Here is a 19,365-nt window from a genome sequence, read left to right as displayed (position 1 = left end):
ATATCAGCAGGGATATTTTACTGATATACTTTTCTAAAATCAGTTTATTCCATTTTTAGGAATTCAACGAAATTTATTAGCATACATTGAAAATATTTTTGTCAGTTTTTAAATAAAACACAATAAATTGCATATGTCGGAAATGAATCAAGAAGCTAAAAATTAAATTAAATTAATTAAGTTAAATTTGTTACAAATGCCGACAGCATCAAGAATCGATGTGATGTGTTATAATTTCACATCAAACGTAGTCTTAATATATAAGATGTGATAGAAAATTCTTTAAACTTTCTTGCTTCTTTTTTATTCATGAAATTCTCTTTTATTCTCTTTTTATTCATGAAATTCTCTTTGTAAAATAACATTTCTCTATGTTAAATAGTTTTTTATTTATTCGATCTTCGTAAAATTCTATTTCATATCACATGTACTCGTGCGCAAGCGATTATTCGCTCTCGCATTTATTATGAAATAAGTTAAGCACGATATCTTACGTACAAATCGTGTTCCTTAATCTCCAGACAGATGTGTCGATGATAATGTCGCTCGCGAGAGATTTTATAATCCGAAAATCGCAATTAACTACATGCACAGAGCGGAACGGCACGGTTCTCATCGCCATAAAAGAACGGAAAGTGTAAAAGCGATGCATCCGCTTTTACCTAACAATCAGCACCATTGTCGCGACTTAATGAGGTTTATATTTAACGATTAACTCTATCGATTAATGCTACGCGTTTATTCCTCGTTTGGCACGAGCGGATACTTTAAACGGCAGCAGATTAATTAGTACGTAGAAATATTCAAACGCACGCATTAAACTAGCAAGGAAATTACGTTAGCGTCAGCAGAATAGAAGGTAGAAGCTATCAAGATTTTTCTGAATCTGCGACGCTGGGTTAATCCTACGATGCGAGACGCGATAATACATACTTGTGTATAACTTTTAACCTGGTTTTAAAAGGTAAAATGCCTCGCTAGTAAATAAAAAAAGATAACACATTGTAGGATTAACGTATGATCCGCTCACGCCAAAGTGCCGACCTATTCTATTTTGATTTGTTAGGTGGAATTCTTCTCGATCGCAGTTCAATATTCGCCAACATTGGAAGAAGGTAAAAGAGAAATTAGGATTTAAAGACACTCCATTCGAACAGAAAAAAAAGTTTCCTTAAAAATCCTCTGCCATAAAAAATTATGTACTACTTTAACAATGTCTTGGATGAATGAGAATAAACTTTCTAAGGTATCTCTCTGTGTGAAAATCTAGGCTACTGAAGCTTATACGTATGAAGCTTATGCGCAAGACAATGGTGACCGAGTCTTCGCACGTTTCACAGATCAATGATGCAACTGGAAAAGTTGGCGAACATTGTCCGAGACGATTTTCTTTCTTTCAAGAAAGTCCCACCGCGCTTCCCTGAAAACTAAATCTAGTCCAGCATGGCATCTAACGTTGTCTCTTGGCGGTATCCGATCATCTGCTCGCGATAATAACGCAACAATAGCAGAACGATGAATCAGGAAGTGATGAGCCGCCGCCGCGAGGTTCTCGATAACTCCTTGTGTTTATATCTCGCTTCTCTTTATGCAATCTACGCTTTCCTCCACACTGCATCTCGATCGTCTCCTGATTCCATCGATCCTCGCATTCCTCGTAAATCTATATTATTTCGGATAATACTGGCAACCGTTGGCAGAGATGACACAACGGAGTCGTAGGTCGGACAAAAAAAATCGTGGCACTTCGAAAAATATTATATAAGCAACGTTGGTAAACCAGAATTCTCTGTCGAGGAACATTATTCTTTCTCATGGAACATAGAACGTCTCCACGTCTATTCAAGAGACTCTATTTATCGTTCTTCTTCCCTTCAATATTCGTCGATTCTATCGCGGTCGGAAAATAGGCGACCAACGAGAACTTCTTCAGAGAACATCGACAAGGCGGCAGTTCCGTCCGATGAACGGTCTCGAGTCGAACCGAGGCCGTCCAGCGTTGGTGAAATTCAGCGTCGATGTAGTATCGGATGCGATGAATTCCTCGCGATAAACGTCGTGCTACAACGTGACAAAGCGATTGAACAACGAGGGAACTATTATGACGAGGGGGCTCTTGAAGAGGTTCTCGAGACGCGTGTTCTGGATAGATCGGGCGGAAGCGGATCGTACGGAGTTGCATTGAAGCCGACGTATCGATTGTTCTTCTTGTGGAGAAATCCGCCGGTGAGTGGATCTGTCTTGTAATAAATCACCCGTCTGATACCGAAAGGATCGATGTAACCGAACGAACCAACGTTGTTGCCATCGGGCTCTCGTCCCTCTTCGTGATATTGCCTCCTCAGGTAATATTGGAAACCGTTTGCCGTGGTATAAGTGCCATCATATGGCGGGAAATCGGCCGTATCACTTCGGGAAATTGGAGAGTAGCTTGGTTTACTGGAGGATCCGACAGCAGGATCGTAAGGAGCTTCGAGGAGCTGAGTCGGTGGACGAGCGACTGATCCGCGATAGTAAGTCTGTGGTCGACGATGAGTATCCAGATTCTGCAATCCAGATTCGGAAGAGTAACCTGGTCGATTCGAATAATAATTATTGCCTGATATCGATGAGTAGATCGGTCGAGGTCTGATAGTCGTCGGAGTATAATAACCGGAGGTAATGTCATTACCCGATAAAGGTACAATGGCATTAGAATCTGGTCGCCTAAAACATAAATTTACACTTATTTTTATATTTATTTAAAAGAAATTTATTTGCAGTAATTTTATTTTAGTTATAATGTAATATATTAAATAAGCTTGATGAGTTTATCGATTAATCTTTACCTGAAAGGATTAGGCGGTCTTCTGGGTCTTGCAAGAACTCCAGTCTGTGCTGGAATTTTCTTTGTTTCCGCCACTGCGTCCTGGATGGGTCGATCCTTACCCACATAAACCATTTTTGATCTAAAAAATTTCGACATTTCGAATGAATTTCGTCAATTGCAATTATTGTTATTAATTATTGTCATTAATTTTATTTTTCGTTAAACCTTAGTATCCGGAATCCCTCGTGATCGGCGATATAATCCTTCAGTCGTAAATATCCGAGAGGGTCCAGCCAGCCTTCTGTTCCGATCACCGTGCCATCAGCCAATCTCTTTTCTTTTCTGTACTGACCGTTCGATGTCTGGAAACGAAAGAATCTTTCTGGGCCCTCATCGGTCTGAATATGATACTGAGTGTTGGGATTTAGATTCCAGCCGCTTCTCTGGGCCTCGATTTCATCCGCTGTCAAACATAGTGCCGAAACCTGCAACGTGAATCTGCTTGAATCGTTTCCGTGTCACGTCAACCCCTCGTTATTGCTATTGATGGAAAAACAAGCATCTTATTAGAATTTCAAGCTTGATCTCCACTTGATGTATTTCGAATGAAAAATATTAAGTCAATCAATATCTATTAATAAAAAGTTAAGAAAAAAATATTAGAGATTAAAAGTATAAAGGTAAATTTATTTTTACATTCGTGTATTTTTTATTTAAAAAATACAACAAATACATCTTCCCTTCAAATACATTTCTTCGAATTTTACAGATCTAAAAGTTATAAAAGCTGTAAAAAAATTCGATTACAACAAATTATTCAAGTATAATTATTCATCCATGATGACATTCAGACTAGATTACAGAGAATGAAAGTGAGATGTGCTGACTAAATATTACAAGTTCAAATATAATCAATAAACCGTTTAATATCTACAAGCACGTACGCGAATTAACTGTACAAGAGACGTGAGCAGCTACGTGAGGTTCTCTTCGCGAACGATTAGTCAGCATCGTTCTTGGATCTTTACGAGAGACCCGTCTCTCTTTTCTTCCTCACAATCTACACGATTGCTTGTAGGCGCGGGAACATAAACTTTGCTTCGCCTGTCGGTCGTAATCACTCCATTTACGGCGTTACGACCCGGAGACGATGAAAAATTGAACGTTCCATTTCGAGCATGACTTTGAACCAGCCCAGGTTCGAAACGTTTTATTTCGTTGAATCTTTCGTAGCATTTGATGGCAAATTCATGCTGCTCTGCTCATTCATGAGCGTATATCACATGACGATGGCAAAGAAGTTGCAACTAAAAATTTATATTTATGCTGAATTCTTGTTATAAATTTAAGTCGTTAAGCTTTCGGACGGAAAGATTTTCTGTAAGTGTTGCATACATTCTTTAGAATTTCTCTCTTCATGTTGTTGACTTTTTTGTGTCTTTCACGACAGTGTTTAAAGGAAATATAAATGCCATAAGAAAGATTTCTTCGAGCTAATTTTCTTTTTATAAAAATATACGTAATGAAGACTTTCTCGAAAAATATACGTAATGAAGATTTCCTCGAGCTAATTTTCCTAAAAAAGATTTCCTCGAAGCTAATTTTCTTTTCATAAAAATATACGTAATGAAGACTTATTAATTTTGATTACAAAAAAAGATTAATCAATGACAATTATTAAGATCAAACAACTTTTTTCTCCGCGTAGTATAAATTACATTTGCATAAATTACAATGACATACAGATATAATAATTAAAACAATACGTCGTGTGTCGTGTATCTCATTTTAGTTAGTGTAAAAATAAAATTTTCCCGTAAGATTAAAATCATATTTTGTTTTTGGTCATTGTCATCATAAAAGAGCTCGAAGTCCGTAGATTGGTCCATGATTCATAATTATTCGCGCCTTCTGGTTTCGAAAATAAAATAGAAAGTTGATAAAAAATCGAAACGATCTTATTTTACGCATATCTTGGACCTGAACCTATTCGCTGCATGTTTACTCAGAAAATATATGCAACAATGTACCAGAATAATTCCGACCACGCGGGGAATGCAGTACCTTCTATCGTAATATCTTTCATAGCGGAGAACATTGCGCGCAAACACAGTGGTCACGTAAGAGATACTTATCCCTTCTATCGCAGATTTGCGTGGGATTGACCAAGACCACGAGGTCCACTTCTCGTCAGTCCATATTAAGAGATGCCAGGTCGACTGAGCGTAGGGCTGGCGAGTAAGTATTACGCATCAAGGTATTCCGTGAAAATATTTGCAAAAATGTAAAAAAGAAATAGAACTTTCTCTCGAGAAGAGTCCGTAGATAATTTTTCTTAAAAGAATGTTACCTTTCCTATTAAATTTAAGAAGTTTAAAAAATCACACACGCAATATATTGAGATTTTTTAATATGTAAAGTATTAATAAATAAATTAATAAAGCAAAAGTATTAATAAATAATTAATGAAACAAAATAATTAATAAAATAACATTCGCAAGTACTACATATTGGAATATTCTTAATCGACATTTGATTTCATGAATTCTTTCGTAAATATAATTTAGTTTTATGGAATATAATAGAGAGAGAAAGAGATAGAGTGTCAAGGTACGCCACAATTGACCTTGGACCTTCCCATTATATGTGTACTTAATAATCATCACGTTATTGCATCTCTTCGCTGGGAAGAATTCACATTCGAGATTGCTTTAGTATCCTTGAAACTGGTTCATGTCATAGCTGCAAGGCATTTTAACTTGAAAAATGATAATTATTGTAGGAGTCGGACTCAATGTTAGATCGATATCCTTGAAACGTGCATCTCTGAGAGAATCATGATTTTATTTTTGTATATGCAAATTCTCATAAAGTATTTGATTTATATAAAACTGATTGCCTTAATATTCTATGTATTTATGATGTAAATCTTTTCGAAAGATACTTCGTCCACAGATTCGATTATCGATTCTATCAGTTCAGTATTGCATGCATATGCTTTTTTGCATTCCATTCTGTGAAATTCCAGATTAAATGATAGATAGAAGATTAAATGATAGATCGATTGATTGATGATAAGATTAAGATCTGTTTCGCGTGTCCAATATAGATATAATCTGCAATTTTGAGAAAAAAGGATATGAGAAATAGAATCTTTGCGAACTTCATGACATAATTTATCTATATAGCTTCTATATATATTGTAGAATGAACCTTTCCCTTTCTGGAACTTGAGGTTTGTTCTGAGAGAAATTACGTGGACCTTTTTTCTATTTCTATCTTTGTCAAAATTATAGTGTTCGCAAGAAAGTATTAATTTTCATTCGAGCGGAACTGTTTCTTCCTTTCAATGGCATCATAGGGGGGAATCATAATTGGGAAACTTATTGTATTATCAAAGTCAGTAAAAGATATTCGTTTATCTTTTCGCAAAAAATGCAACGCAAGATACACGTGTTAATTCATATATGAGCACTAACGTATGATTCATTATCTCTCGCGGTATAATATTTTAGCTGAAAATTAAAGCCAATCATTCCCGTATAAACATTAATTAAAGTTAACTAAAGTTTAATTGATTTTCCCTCTCTCTTTTTTAGATGCACGAAGAGGCTCGGCATGAGAAAGTAATTTAGTGTCTTAAAACGAGAGAGAACGCACAATGATCTTCTCTTGAACCGCGCCGCGGTGAAAGAGTTATATTCTACGGATAATTGCGATCCCAGACCGGGACTATAAACAATCGAGACGGGGAATAAAGCGTCCATATATCAAGGACTCAACACACATCACGAATTTTTATTCGTGTCATCGTAATAAGGGGTAATTCAACTTGAAAAACTTGAGGAGTCTAGCGCGCGTTTTAACATCGCCACGCATCAATTTCCATCTACTCGAAGGAAAGTCGTCGTTTCGGCCGGCGATTCTGCACGAGGCCATCCAAGCCGCGCGATTAACCCGCTAAATTATCATTGCACCGTCCATTGTCCCGACCGGTCACGGTGATTTCACTTCTGCACAGGAGCCTGCCGCGGCTCCTTTCGCTCGCTTCCGCCGCCGTTCTCCATCCTCTCGCGCGCGATCTCATTAAAAACACTTTACACTCCCCCGCGATTCCCACGTGCCTAATCACGTGATATAATCTGACATTATAATTAAGGTGCCCCCCCCCCCCCGGAAATTGGCGACATTGGTAGCCGACAATGAATTCAGCACTCGAAAAAGGAAATGATTACGCTAATTGCACAGGTAATTAATTAAAGATGAAACAAATTAATGAGATTCTCGGTTGATTGCTTTCATGATTTGTCTGAGGTAATTAAGTTGGCATTGACATATTTTTATTGCTTAAATTATCGTATGTATTTTATAAGCTTACAATGCTCTATTAATGTTATTGTTAGATAAAATATATCTAAAAATATTATTTTAAATAAATAAGTAAAATATTTTAAACATTTATTTCAACATATTTCTTTTTTATTGTTAATTATACATTATTCTCTTATCTCCGTTTTCAGAATATTGTAAATTATAATTAATAAATTAATATTCATTAGCCAATTAATTATTATCTGTTATCTAATTAACCATTACAATAAAAAATAATTTAATATTATTATTCAGTATAATTTAAATAATCTAATGAATTGTAAAATTAAAAATTTATCATTTTCAATCTCGTTTATTCATGTAATTGATAATAATTATAAGACATTTATATTTGAATAGAATTGGGAGCATATTCTGATCTTAAATATCAAGGAGAGATATCAATATCAAATAGCATGGTTGAAATAAAATAAATCGAGTAAATTTGAAATCGAGTAAATTATTAGAAAGTAATAATCTGAAAAAATTCTATACATTTTATTCCTTAACATTGTATTTATGCTTTGTTAGAAAAGCTTCTTCAAATCTCTTAATAAGGTTTTATGAGTCATTCTGCAATTTATTTTTTATTGTCATTTATTTCAACATCTTCTATATATTTAATAGCAGTAAAGTTGTATTTACTTATTTATAATGCGCATTTGTATCACATTGTAAGAAGCTTTTGAGATCTCGAGGCTATTTTTCGCGCTCATGGTATGCAACATCATCGTTGGTGGCATCTTGCCGTGATCCCACTGCATCGCATACAATCGTAATATTACACAGCTCGTAATCGTAGATTATGTCGCATGGTATGCGCGATCTTGTTTGCGATCTTATTTGATATTCGAAGAGCGTCGGTGTTTCATGAACGCGCATCGCGCGACCTTCGCGCAAACACGCGCGCGAATTAATATTCGGAGTGCGCGATATTAATTACCTTCGCGTCGTTCTGATATTTACGGTTACAAGGATCGATGAGCTGTTCTAACTCTTTTCAAACGTGAATACTTTATATATCATTTTCATTTTGGCATGAATTTTGAAATTCACACTTACGTAGTCTATAATATATTTTAAATTAAAGTTTTAACCGAACTATTTAATATTGTCTCTTCTTAATATTAAGATTAAAATATGCTTCCTAATTCTATTCAAATATAAATGTCTTTTTATTATTTTCTATCAGTTCACAATTACATGAATAAATGACATTAAAAGCCATAAATTCTAAATTTTGATTTAAAAAGAAATGTACTCTACAATCCATTAGATTATTTAAATTATATTGAATAATATTAAATTATTTTTGATTGTAATAGTTAATTAGATAACAGATAATAATTAATTGGCTAATAAATAATTGGCTAATAATTTATTAATTATAATGATATCCTGAACACCGCCGCGAAAGAAAAATAATGCATAATTAACAATGAAAAGGAAATATGTTGGAATAAATTCTTATAGATTGCTGCATTAAAAGAATATCATGCCTAATTAAATCAGACGAGACTTCTTTAACAAGCTAATTATTAATATCTAGAATCTTATTTTCTCACAGCCTTTTCATTAATATCTATTCAATGAAAATTATAAGAAAAAATTATTTTTATTTGTTGGAAAGTTATTGTCATTATTCTTATTCTTGTAAATAAATTGGCATTAACAGCTCATATATTTGTTCTCTCTACATATTTAGCGATTAATGCTTGATTTTTATAGAATATATTAATATTCATAATGCATTTTTACATGAATAAATAAATATGTTAAGTACAAAAATGAATTTTACGCGGAAATCTGTGGCAAAATTGTAATTTAATACAGAGTTAAATATCGAGTTATTATTAGAAACAGACTGATCTCACCTGATTTCAATCTAAATTGCATTGTTTGTCACGCATGCATTTTTATTTGCATACCACCCGACCACACGATCAGAGGAGAGAACGTCCTCTTCTGTTACACTTCTATTCACGCGATCTTCACGGTACACGAGCTCGTGCATCGAACTCTCTCGGAGTAAGAATAGAGCCGGGTACCTCTTTCACGAACGCATGCTCGACTTTCATGAACGCCTTCCACAAATCATAGGTGTCAGTTTTGATCGAGCGTACGTTTCGCGCAAAGATGTGAATATACGCGTGATAAATTGCACTCGATGAGTGTGCGAAACAATCAGCAGTAAATAGACACGAGTGGTTACGCAAATGAGTTTGAACCGTCATCGTTAAATATATGCAAAGTATCATACGTTGTCTCGATAATGTATGGACGTAAACACTTTCAGTTTTTATCGTTCTAAAGCTATAATTGTTAAATGTAAAACATCAAATTAAACAATATTTATAAATCATTGCAAAGCTATATCAGAGAAGTTTTATTAAAAATATTTATGTGTATTTAAATTCTTCAGAAATCTTTCAAACATAAACTGTTTTAATTCGGTTTCTTTCTCAATACTAATAGAAAGAGGTAGAGGAAAAGAGAGATCTATTAGGAAAAGAGAGATCTATTAATATATTTTTTACAATAATTATAAAGTGATTTGTCCAGCATATATAAATTGAATTGAAATAAAATTTGTACGATAATCTTTCTAAATTTTTTAGCGCGAAATTAGTACGTGCGATTTTACTGTTAATATTACTTTACGAAGTTTATGTTTACAATTTTAAAAATAACAAGATTACGTAGTCTCTTTTGCCGATTCATTTGCCACTACTACTGGATGATTTAAGAAACCTTGCGTAATTCATTAATTCGAGACCGACGTTTTACTCGGTTGAGGATCTTGGACTACATCAATGTAGAATTTCAATGTCGATATGATAAACGTTTATAGCATGCAGATTTACGAAAAGGTTAGTAACCTGACTTCGAAAATATTTCTATCAGGTTCAATGTCAACATCGAATTCATCGGTTTAATTCAATATTATGAGTTATTGATGCATTATAAACAGAAACTTGCGTGAAATTAATAAAACTTATAAAATAATTTGTTCTATAATATCTGTTCTATGACATCAAATTAATCGTTATTAGTAGTCAAATATCTCTTGGCAAATAAAGTTAACGTTTTGTGTATATATACATATGTAAACACGAAATATTAATTTTATTTGCCAAGAAATATTTAACTAATAATAATTTATATATGTATATATTTGTGTGTATATGTGTGTAAATGCAGGTTTATTTATGCATAACAAATCTATAAATCCTACCGTCAAGAGATTGAGGCAAAGACAGGTTCGCAAAATCATGATCACGCCGATGCAACCTTGTAATTTCCTCGGATTTCCTTTTTATCGTCTTGCAATAATCACGGCGATCTCGCTAGATAGATTTTTTTTATTTCTTACGCAAAAGTTACCCGTTTGCATACATTACGGTCTCCAACGATTAATCGCGTAAAGAAATTTCTCGATCGAATAATTAAAATCTAAAATTCATAGAAACAGGTATCTCTTTTTAAACGCGAAGAGATATATCAATACAGATTTAATTGTGAAATCTGATCTCTACGTGAAAAAAAAGAGAAGCACGTGACGCCGCGGGATTTAAAAATTCGCGAACATTGTCGAGAATGAATGAAGGGAAAATGAAAAGCACCCACTTTCGCGGACCGGATGTCTACGGAAAGAGAGGCGGGAGAAGGCAGCGTCGACGAGTCATCGATTGCGTCGATGTCGTCGAGGCGGACCGGATGGAAGCGATACTATGACTGAGAACCGGCGGTGTCTCTGCACATTTTCAGATCCGCTGTACGTCGGACCTACCTACGCTCCTTCCCTCGCAACCATCCCCCTCCGTAAGGAGACCGTTTTTCCCGGCGACCGAGACCGCGCTCGCCCACCATCGAGTACTCTACATTCGCATTGTATGATGCGTGCTTCAAAGACAAGTCTGGAATTACTAACTTGGAGCATGCGTAATCGTTGCACGTGATTCCGCGATCCTGTCGGATGACGTAAAGGGATAGCGATTCGATCCATATAAGATCAAAGCATCTTCCGCTTTATTTTTGCGCAATTTGTCATCTTATATGACAATTAAAATTCCTTAAAATTATTTTTCTAATTTTTAAATAACTACAATATTTTATTATTTTATCATTTATTTGAGAAAAAAGAGTGAAAGATATGATAGAAAAATGTTTCGACATTATCGAGAAATATCTTGTGGAATAGTATGTTTCAATTTAGACGTCTTTGTAGTTGCTGACATTGTATCGTTGAAGAAATCATTCTCTGGGTTTAGTAAGTCTTTTTTTAATTTGTTTTGCATGACTGGCAATCGTTTAAATATATAGCCACCAATCACAAATAACATGCGATCTTAATGTAATATATTGAGGAAGTTATAAAAGGAAAATTGCATGATGCATGTGAAATTTATAATTCTTCGAGCGATGAGAAAGATCGAGGTCTTGTAATATAGAATTTCTATTAAGATGTTATGGAAGATCGTATCTTGATGCAATTATTACTTATGCTACGATTAACAGTTGTATTGTAATATCTTTAGAAAATAGATAAGAGGGAAAATTATTATTCTAGAAAATTATAATTTTAATTAATTTTGGCTGACTATAAAATTTTCTAAATGATGTAATACATATTTTTTCATCTATTTTTTAAAATTCTTACTGTTTATTTCAACAATAATATTAAAATAATTATAATGTATTTTTTCTAGATTTTATCATTCATAATATTATTTTTCTAGAGAAATGAATCATAATTATAATAATTACAACTCAAGGATATCATTCAGGATGTTAGAATTAACGGAGAATACTTTACATATATTTCCCATTTGTCGATTATTATTCGCACATTTTTTACGATAAATCAGAAAAAAATTTAAATGTGCATCATTTTTTTATTACATTATATTGAATATATATTCTCAATAATGTTCCCAGGACCTCGACAGTAGCAGGAAGCAACATTGCAGCTTTATGTCATCTCGTATATTTACATCATCAAGCAATCATCGTTCCGTAATTATGGCTCGCATTATCCGTAATCATCTGACGAAACAAATGCCGCCAACCTGACATTCTTTTTAGTCACCGGAAGAATTTGTCATTTACGTTAAAAATTGCATCGTTTGTAATCTCGTATCAATTCAAACGCAAATGGTGACTAATCGTATGCGTCGTCGCATGCATTTCTTCTTTGCATAAATGCATATATAGAATTAAAGATAGCAAAATGTTTTATAATTTACAAAGAATACGGCACAAAGAATGATTTAATAAATATTTGCTTTAAATTTATTTATCAGAATGCATCAAATTATTAGATATAATTATTAGAAAATAAAAATCCACTTTCCATCAATATAAAAATATTAATATAAAAATATAAAAATAATGATGGAAAGTGGATTTTTATTTTCTAATAATTATATCTAATAATTTGATGCATTACAATTTAATATTACGTCCTTTTCAGACGAGATACATAGAAAAATTGTAATAGAATGCCCTACTTCTATGTATACAATGAATTGCTATAAATCTGCTTCGTATTGGTATGTTTTTAAATTAATAAATATCAAACGGATCTTTTCGATCACGAGAAAGCGTAGAGCTTGTAAAAACAGTCATCAAGTGTTTTTGCTGGTGAGACATAGAGACGCAGATGTTATCGAAACTGGCAAGGAAGTCGCTCGATAAAATTATAAATAAAGCAAAATTTTCTCTGCGAAATTATCACTTCAACGATCTCACCGTGATCCGAATAAATGATTTCTAATGCGATATGAAATCCGGTTCTGCCGCGGATACTCCATTTCCTATCGTTATAGTAAATGGTATCACGTTACCATGTTAAAGATGCAAACGATGTAAATGAATAATATCTAATACTCTAATCCAATACGCGATACATGACACTTTCGATAGCTTATGTTATATTTATTATTTTATAAACATCGTAAGAGAAACCGAAAGTGCGTGTAAGATATTCCGAGGCAACATCGAGAAAGCTCTAAGTATTGCAAAAAAATTGTGTAGGATGGATACATGTAACACAATCGTTAGAAGAAATAATCGTTACATCAGTGAAACACATCGCGTCATTTTATTATAAATTTACTGTCATACGTTTACATAGCTTTGCAAAATAGCGAAAAAGACCGAAATACGGGAAGGAGGATTAATAGAGAGACTTAAAATAATATCTACAGCTTTTATAATCCGATTATAAAAAGATACCAAGAAAAGAATGTCACTGGTCACATTTCATCACCGGCGAATCGAAACTCTGCACGTCTCCTATCGTCTCTTGCTACTTTTGAAAACGTCTTGTTGCCAGGATAAAGCCGCTAAGAGTGCGCGACAAGATCGCTCTCGCGATTGTCCGAGGCGTGTGGGAGTGTGCTCCATTCGCGTCCCTTCGTAACAAAGGCTTGAAAAGAACAAGCAGTCTTTTGAGCAAAACCTTTTCTTGCTTTTTTACACTAGATGAATAAAAAAATATTTTAAAGAGACATTCTTTGATGAATTTAGATTCCTTTTAGCTAAATAAGAAATTGTCAAACTTTCTTATGCGCAAATTTTTTACATTCTTATTAAATTAAAATTTCTTCGGGAAATTGAAAAAAAAAACATAGTTCTATCGTCCACTTATATCGTTGAAGATAAAATCTTATTTTTCATTTCTCTTTTCTAATTTTAAGTTTCAATCTTTTGATAAAACACATTTCATATGCGCATTTTATATTATGTTCAAATTTATGTATCTACGAGTATTAAAGTACTACTAGTAAAAGAAGCTGTAAAAAAGAAAAATTAAAAAGAGATTAATTTTAAATTGATTTAAATAAATTCATAAAATTTTTTTCCAGTCATCAGTCCATTCAAAGTTGATTGAATTCCGATTGAATTCTCTATTTTTAAGCTACGCTCATCGATATTGAGATCACTCTACCATGTACGCAAACCTGATTCGGATTCTACCTTTGATCTGACAGTCGAGTGAGTCTACTGTGTATTTTCTCCTTCGTTTGTCGCGCTTACGACGTGGTGCTTTCACTTTTACGAGCCGAGCCGTAAGCAGAGGCGATTGGATAGGCACCGATTTCTGCGTGTGCGTATGTGATAGTTATTTTTGATAGCAAAATTTCGAAATTGTTTTGACAACTCAAAATTAATACTACTACACATACGCGTATGCAGATTGCTTTTGCAATTAGCTCTCTAATAAATTCGTCCAAAAATAATAATTTTTATTTATTAGTATTTAAAAGATAAATTTGTAATGAGCTTGAGCGTTATTAAAAATATCATATACGTACTCAATACTTTCTAACAATTGAGATTATTTGTATAAATATTGCCATATTTATTTTATATTTAATGTATAAAAATATTTTATTAAATAATATTTTTAAAATATTGATTTTCTTTTATCTAACATATTTTTAATTATTATACTACGTTATTATATTTTTAACTATTATATTACGTTTACCTTCAAAATAATTGAATATTATATAATAAAAATGATTGATATATGAATTATTTAGCAATAATAAAGAGCTTCGCTCACACTAGATTTTAGGAAAGGAATGTAGAACGTATACAAACAGTTTTGTATTGCATACGCAATGCAACAATTCGCACAGAGAGACGAAATAAAATTCTCACGATCGCTATGTATGCAGTCTTATGGCAGGAAATTGATAAAATCATATACTCGTAATCCCCTGATGCGTATGAGCGATACCGTTTGACATTGCGCGTATCCGCCACTCGACACCCTTATGTTTCTAATGCAAGCCTTTCTTATTTTGTTTCTAATTTGATTCATCTTATCTAATTATTAAATTAAATTACTATTAAATTGCTATTACGTAAGATTAAATTATTATTACGTAGACGGAAAACTTTGGATAATATTCTGAAATTGACATTTTTATTCAACATTAATAATCAAGTATTTTATCATGCTGATAATGAAGCACTTACATATGATTCTCAGATATTGCTGTTTTTATGAGATAACAGATATTGTTGTTTTTATGAGATAATAATTATCGGGAATAATTGAAGAGAATGCAGCTTAAATCGTAAAATGCAACAAGCAAAATTAACAATTTAAAAATGTATATATCAATATTGTGATTAAGTATATTGCAAAATTGAAAAAATATTATTATTAACTTTTAATTAATAATTATTAATTTTATTACTAACTATTAATTATTAATTTTTTAATTATAAAAATAAGTCAAATGTAGTCATAATTTTTAGAGAAATTTGTATCTTTATATGAAAGGAAGAATTATAATAGCGGTTATCGAAAAATGCATTAAGAAATATTGCTCTGGTATAATGACGTATTAGTGTAAAAATAAAAAAATACAAGGTATATTAACTTTCGAAAATGCAATTATTGCAATTATATTGACATTGATAAACTTGTTACCGAGGACAACAAGATAAGACTCACCACAAGCAACAAAATGGACGCGAGTTTCCATCGCATCCTGGTTCGATAATTTCAACGATAGAGAGAGAGCCAATACTGATTAATTGAGCATTAAATTTTACGCGAATCACGGGAAACATGCAGACGATCTTGTCGTGTTTGATCGTGCTCGATCACTGATCGAAACAAAGCTTACTAAGCCGAAGTCAGATTGTACTTGCTGCCTACACAAACGAGCCAAGGCTCCGTAATTGGCAGGGTAAACTGGACCACGCAATTTTCCTTTACGAATATCTCCTGGATTATATATGTATATTGACAATTTCGATAGATAAATAAATTAATATTGATTTCGTGCACAGTCATTTTTTAAATACATATATATATATATATATATATATATATATATATATATATATAATCACGACATTTCAAAAGGATTATTTTACATAATATATATTTTTTAGAAACCGTGAAATTTGAGACGCAAGTCTTGCAACGTTGATACAAGCAATGATGCGAACAATTGAGAAATTAATAGAATTAATTCAGAATTGAGTTAGAAATTTATTTATATATGTAGGAGGAACTTTTTTTATTTTCCTCAAAATACCTTCAAGTAAGTTCCAAGAAAAAGAATTTTGACAGTAGTATTTTAATTATTTTAATAATTTACAAAAAATAGAATATTTTTTAAATATGTAATTTTTTTCTATTGAACAAAAAACGCAATTTTCGCAACATCTGAAAGAAATAGATGCTACTTCTAATACTTTGCCTCGTACTTTTTATTGGCTTCAGAGTGAGGAAAGATGAAATCGCATTCAATCAATGTTGATTACTAACGATTCAGGAATGGAATGTCTGAAAAGCAACAACAGCGCGAAATTTTACGAAACGACGGAAATATTTCCTGCGCATTACACACGCATGACATCAAAATTGCAGGGCGGGAAAATGTAATATAATGATCGCTTTCGTGATCATTCTACGTGAACGCAATGTGGTAAACTATTAAGTTTGTGTTTGTGTCTAAGCACCAGTCGATGTCTATGCTTAAAATATTCAAGGATAAAAATATATATATTTTATATCAATATATCATATATTTTTCATATATTTTATATATCAAATGTAATTGATGCTTGTTACGTTGTTCAATAAATCGATTAAAGCAGAAAAAAATAATAAAACTTTCATTTTTTAAAGACGATATTATATTATGGTCAAATGTTTAAAATCATCGAATCAATTCAAATTTCTTTTTTTATCCAGTGTATTATAAATTCAAAGAGAATCATTACAAACACGAATAATAAACATATTTTATTATTTTTTTATCGCGCATGTGAGAATGTTGCTAAACTGCCGCGAATAATTGTGGGAATTCAGTAATTTTGGCGGTAATTTATGCAAGATTTATAGTGCTATGCGACTATTATAGTTGGAATATTATTCCATGGCAAACTGCCTACATTTTTCAGATGGAACTAGATCTAGCTTGCCCTCTATGCTTAATGCGTCGTATGACGTAATTGCTAGATTTAAGAATTCACAACGTTACCGCACAAAGTATACGAATCCATGCCAGATAAAGTGACGTGGGCGCGTGATTTTTTTATCGTCCTCGAAGACGCCTGCATATTGTTGTCTTCGAACATTCACCTAAGTCGTTGACCAGAGATGATAAAATCGTAAAAAATTTGTTAGGATATTAACTCAAAACTACAAAGAATACTATCCTTATTTCATGTACGAAAGAGATATACAATTTACAGTAAATTTAATCTATAACAAATTAAGTTTTCAATTCTTTTATAAGAGATAGGTAAATGCTATAGATCTTATTTATTACATAAAATACGGTTAATCTTATAATGTAAATATTTGTACTAAATATATATTTTTTATTAATTTAATTAATTAAATATTTTTAATAGTAAAAGAGAGTTATTCTTTGAAAAATTTAATTATTGTCCACATATGCTATATAAATATGTAACGAAAAATTATCAACTGTAATTTTATGTAATATCAGATAAAAAGATAAAAATATTTAAAATACTTTCTCTCTCTCTCTCTCTCTCTCTCATTCAATAGCTAATTATTACAATATTTACATTGCACAAAAGAGAAAGAGAGAGACTTCTATATATTATATCTATTATATTATATAACCATATTAAACATCGAAAGATTTATAATTGGGTAGAATATAGGTTGAGTTAATATTTGTATTTTAACACAAAGTCATATTTCAATTTGTCGGCAATTATTAAAATATAAACTATCATATTTTTTTGTATATATTGATCAATAAATTGATATTTCTGTTCATTAATGCATAATTTAATTGTAAATAGTTGCCTTTTAATTTGATAGGTGACATCGTTTTGATAGTGCTCTAATATAACATATAGAAGTTTATCATTCATTCATAAAAAGTATAAAAAGATTATCACCCACTTGACTAGACACAAATATGCTCTCTTTCTCTCTTTCTTTTTCTTTATTATCTTTTCGCAGATAAAACTATCATTGAAAACAAGAAATTACATGTCACTAAAATTATTACATCTAATAATAGATCTACATCTAATAGAAAAATGATATTGTCTCATTTAACGTCTCGTTATCTTGCCTGAAAAAAGTTTCTGAAAATAAATATTTAACAAAAGTACAGCAGAAAAAGATGATATAATTAAAACAAGCATTCAATTCATAATTACAATATCAAATAGATCTTTTGATAGTCCAAGCGTTTAGATTAAAAGACATTAAAAAACAAGCATCTAATTCATTACAATATCAGATAGACTGATGTTTTGATAGTCGAAATTTTTAGATTAAATAACAATAATAAAATATTTAATAAAAAAATGTTCTTTTTTTCTTAAAAGAACAATTATATATATTTCCTATCTCATATAACATTATAATGTTTTATATTTTCTCTCTCTCACTCTTTCTCTTTTTCTTTCTATCTCTTTCATCAAAATAATCTTATATAATAAGGTAATATTTAAAAAATTTATTTATTAAATATGTTACTCATTAAATATGTTATCAACATACAGGTAGGGCTTTGTAATGTGATTATATCATCGTTACTTCATACAGTTTAAGCATCATACAATGCCGGACTCTTTGTTACCTTCACTTTGGCCTTGCTCGGTTTTCGCATTTACCTAGACTTACATATCATCAAGGGAAGAAGTAGAAACTAATTATGTGAATACCCACGTATCTTTCTAATTAGGTATAGGTATTCTTTACGGCTAACAGAACAGTATTACCGATATTTCTTTAAGTTGTATATCAAGAATTGTATATATCAAGAATTAATCGGTGATCATAATTATAAATTTATATAACAGTCCTTCATTTTTGGTACAATTAATGCAATGCATGAAGGATGAATGCATTGAAAGGATGGCTGGTTTTATTTTTTGAAAGAAAGTGAATAAAATATTAAAACTTTCTTTGATATTACATCCAATTGAAAATATATACACATAATATTTTTTTATAAATATATATACACACACACACACACACACACATATATATATATATATATATATATATACATATATTTTTAAAAATAATATACACAACTAAAAAGCAAAAATATATAGATTATTAATTTCTCGATAATAATAGATTTAGAAATTGTTAGGCAATATATTTCTTGCATTGTTAGAAGATAATAGAATAAATATAATAACAA

At 31.8% G+C, this 19,365-nt stretch overlaps 1 protein-coding gene across 2 annotated transcripts; it reads right to left on the bottom strand.

The window, feature by feature from the left end:
* Positions 1 to 374: 374 nt before the first annotated feature.
* LOC105255488 lies at positions 375 to 15,806 on the bottom strand. 2 transcript variants are annotated; one of them, XM_011264788.3, is made up of 4 exons: positions 15,657 to 15,806; positions 3,035 to 3,294; positions 2,829 to 2,948; positions 375 to 2,706 (listed from the first exon to the last, which is right to left on the bottom strand). In XM_011264788.3, the coding sequence occupies exons 1-4, from the start codon at positions 15,690 to 15,692 to the stop codon at positions 2,100 to 2,102; spliced, it is 1,023 nt and encodes a 340-aa protein (XP_011263090.1). In that variant the 5' UTR covers positions 15,693 to 15,806; the 3' UTR covers positions 375 to 2,099. The 2 variants fall into 2 exon arrangements, with proteins under 2 accessions (XP_011263090.1, XP_011263089.1); XM_011264787.3 differs by lacking the exon at positions 15,657 to 15,806 and adding an exon at positions 10,416 to 10,801.
* Positions 15,807 to 19,365: the final 3,559 nt, after the last annotated feature.

Source organism: Camponotus floridanus, unplaced genomic scaffold (genome assembly GCF_003227725.1).
Source record: "Camponotus floridanus strain SB8 unplaced genomic scaffold, Cflo_v7.5 scaffold18, whole genome shotgun sequence".
In the NCBI taxonomy this organism is placed as follows: domain Eukaryota; kingdom Metazoa; phylum Arthropoda; class Insecta; order Hymenoptera; family Formicidae; genus Camponotus; species Camponotus floridanus.
The sequence above is the reverse complement of the archived record's forward strand: the minus strand, read 5'-3'. Positions and strand labels throughout refer to the sequence as shown.

Bases quoted from the DNA above. Each gene is read 5' to 3' on its own strand.
- LOC105255488 (XM_011264787.3), bottom strand. From the start codon at position 10,454: ATGATTTTGCGAACCTGTCTTTGCCTCAATCTCTTGACG. The intron at 3,295-10,415 runs GTAGGATTTATA...TTCACGTTGCAG, and splicing joins TTTGCCTCAATCTCTTGACG to GTTTCGGCACTATGTTTGAC. The intron at 2,707-2,828 runs GTAAAGATTAAT...TTTATGTTTTAG, and splicing joins AGACCGCCTAATCCTTTCAG to GCGACCAGATTCTAATGCCA.